We start from the raw sequence: 2289 nt of genomic DNA on the forward strand, positions 1-2289 counted from the left end.
GGTCGACCGCATCACGTTACAAGATTCGATGCACCATGAAGTTTGCATTTTAAACTTGTATGCACCCAATAACAGTCTCAAAATACGGAAAGCAAACAGAAATGGAACTATACGGAAGAGCATCGCAAATCTATATTTTTTCAATTATTGATAGGTGAGGCAGACAGAAATGAGTGGGAAATGAGGCAGAGACGGTCCGTGCAGACAGCTCGTGAGAAGTTCTGCTGTGAAGGAGACGGGGTGGCTGGGGCAGAATGTGGCGTGACGGGGAGCGGGGGCTTTTAAGATGAACGACACTGGGGCTGTCTGTGTGCGACAGGAACGAGGCCGCACAGGGAGAGTCAGTGCGGTGGGGACATCCCGGGGCGAGAGGGCTGGACGACACAGAATGCTGACCCAGCTGGAAGCACGAGCCGTGATGCGGAGACGCCGGACTTAAGTGCGGGTAGGGTCACCCCCATGACCCGGAGAGAGCTCCCTGGGCATGCGGACTGACCCCCCTCTGTCTCCTGCTGTGGTTCCCCTTTGTCCTCCTCACTGAGGCTGCAGGGACTGAGAGAGAGTCCGTCTCCGAGGAGATTCTCAGGCTACTCTCCAGGTTTAGAGTGAGGGGGCCCAAGTGTGGAGAGGGGGGAAGGTAACAAGAGGCTGGAGCTGGCAAGCTGCCTGCTCCCAGCTCCCATGACGAAGAAGGGAGTAGGCAAGGAACTGAGGTATGAGGAGGAAGGGGAGTGTAAAAAGCCCCCCGCCGACACTGCTGTGGCAGATGCTGGCTGCTCCAGGACCTTCCCCGCTCCCCCTTAGCCTTGAGGCAATAAACTAAGGTGGTCCCCAATGTGGTGGTCCTGGGGACCTCCAGGCCAGTGTCTACAGCTGTAGGTGGCCCCACACGTGGACAGTCCGAGGCCACTGTGCCCCACCCCCTCACCTGGCTGGTGATGTCTGAAGGCATGGGTGAGGGAGGCTTGGAGTAGGTGGCATCCTGGGAGACGAAGCCGGAATCGTGGGAGGAGACGCTGGAGAGGCGGGTGGTGGCGGTGGCTGGCTGCGCCAGGCTGCGGTAGCGACAGGTGGAACCGGGTGAGTATGTTTGGGCGCCCCCAGGCCACGGGGCTCCGCCACCCTTGGCACTGCTACTGCTGCTAGGGGCACTGGGGGAGCGGAGGAAGAGGGCACAGCAGCCAGACAGGGAGGCACAGGTGCGTGGGGAGGGGAGGGTGACAGAGGAGGGTGGGGAGACAGCGAGGGGCAAAGGAAGGAAAAGACAACGTCAGACTACAAGGTCCTGACCCCGGTGCCACAGAGGAGCTGGGTTCTGGGGCCCTGGGACAGGGTGGGGCTTAGGCGGGGCACGGCACCATCATCAAGCTGGCGCAGCCCCTGCCCTGGAGTGCTCCAGGGCGCTGGGTGCCCGTGTCAGGGCACGCCCAGGCGAGGCAGTCTCTCTGCCTCGACTGCCATTGGGAACAGGTCGACCACACGAAAACTGAGTCACCAAGTGTCAGCTCCCCAGCGGCACCAGAACCAGACCGAAGTCTGATTATTTCTAGACTGCCTTCTTGAAGTCTGAGATTTGCCATCAGGTCCGGACTGGATGTCTGGAGTGCGGTGATGGTCCGTGTGGGTCCTGGATCCACCACGGTCCTCGTCCCTCCCGTGCCCTCATGGGGTCCGGCCCCCGCAGCTCACATCCTCTACAGGGCCATTTCACTCTTGGGCAATGTTCCCGGCAATGAGGGCTGCCTTCCTCCTGAGCGTGACGCTGAAGTCCCTCAGCCCCCAGCCCCAGTCATGGGTGTCCCCGGCAAGCAGACCTGACCCCTCCTCTCTCTGCAGGAGTAGCTATATCCAGCTTACGCCCCACGCCCCAGGTGCCCAGTCAGAGGTGGCTCTGGGGAAGGGGTGCCTGGCACAGAGGGGAATCCCTCGTGAGTAACTCACTCTGTGCTCACTGCCCTCCCACCCAAGGAGCCTTGAATCTTAAGTGTCTTCCCCACATCTTGCCCTGGTACCAGCTCAGGAAGCACCCTGGACCCCGAGCCTGGGCTGGGGTTCGGGCCTGTGGCGGCTGCCCAGGCACCAGCTCTCAGGCACCAGCCAGGCTGCAGTGTCTGTAAGGTAAGTCTGTGGCTTCAACACATATTCTCAGAAGCCCCCACACCCTCCCCGACCTTAGATTCTTACTATTCCTTTAGACTGCACTGGGACTGGCAGAGCCCAGCGGTTAAATGCTGGGACTGTGTCTCAGTTTCCCCTTCTGTGAAATGGAGACACCACCATATGGTGGTG

The 2289-nt window shown here is 60.4% G+C and overlaps 1 protein-coding gene across 1 annotated transcript in view; it reads right to left on the reverse strand.

The window, feature by feature from the left end:
• MTSS1L (MTSS1L, I-BAR domain containing) overlaps positions 1-2289 on the reverse strand; it is a 28300-nt gene that overhangs the window by 9089 nt on the left and 16922 nt on the right. The window contains exon 12 of the mRNA XM_023523661.1: positions 929-1151. Coding sequence (XP_023379429.1) covers positions 929-1151 — 223 coding nt within the window. The remainder of the gene's footprint in view (positions 1-928; positions 1152-2289) is intronic.

Source organism: Pteropus vampyrus, unplaced genomic scaffold, assembly GCF_000151845.1.
Source record: "Pteropus vampyrus isolate Shadow unplaced genomic scaffold, Pvam_2.0 Scaffold399, whole genome shotgun sequence".
NCBI lineage: Eukaryota > Metazoa > Chordata > Mammalia > Chiroptera > Pteropodidae > Pteropus > Pteropus vampyrus.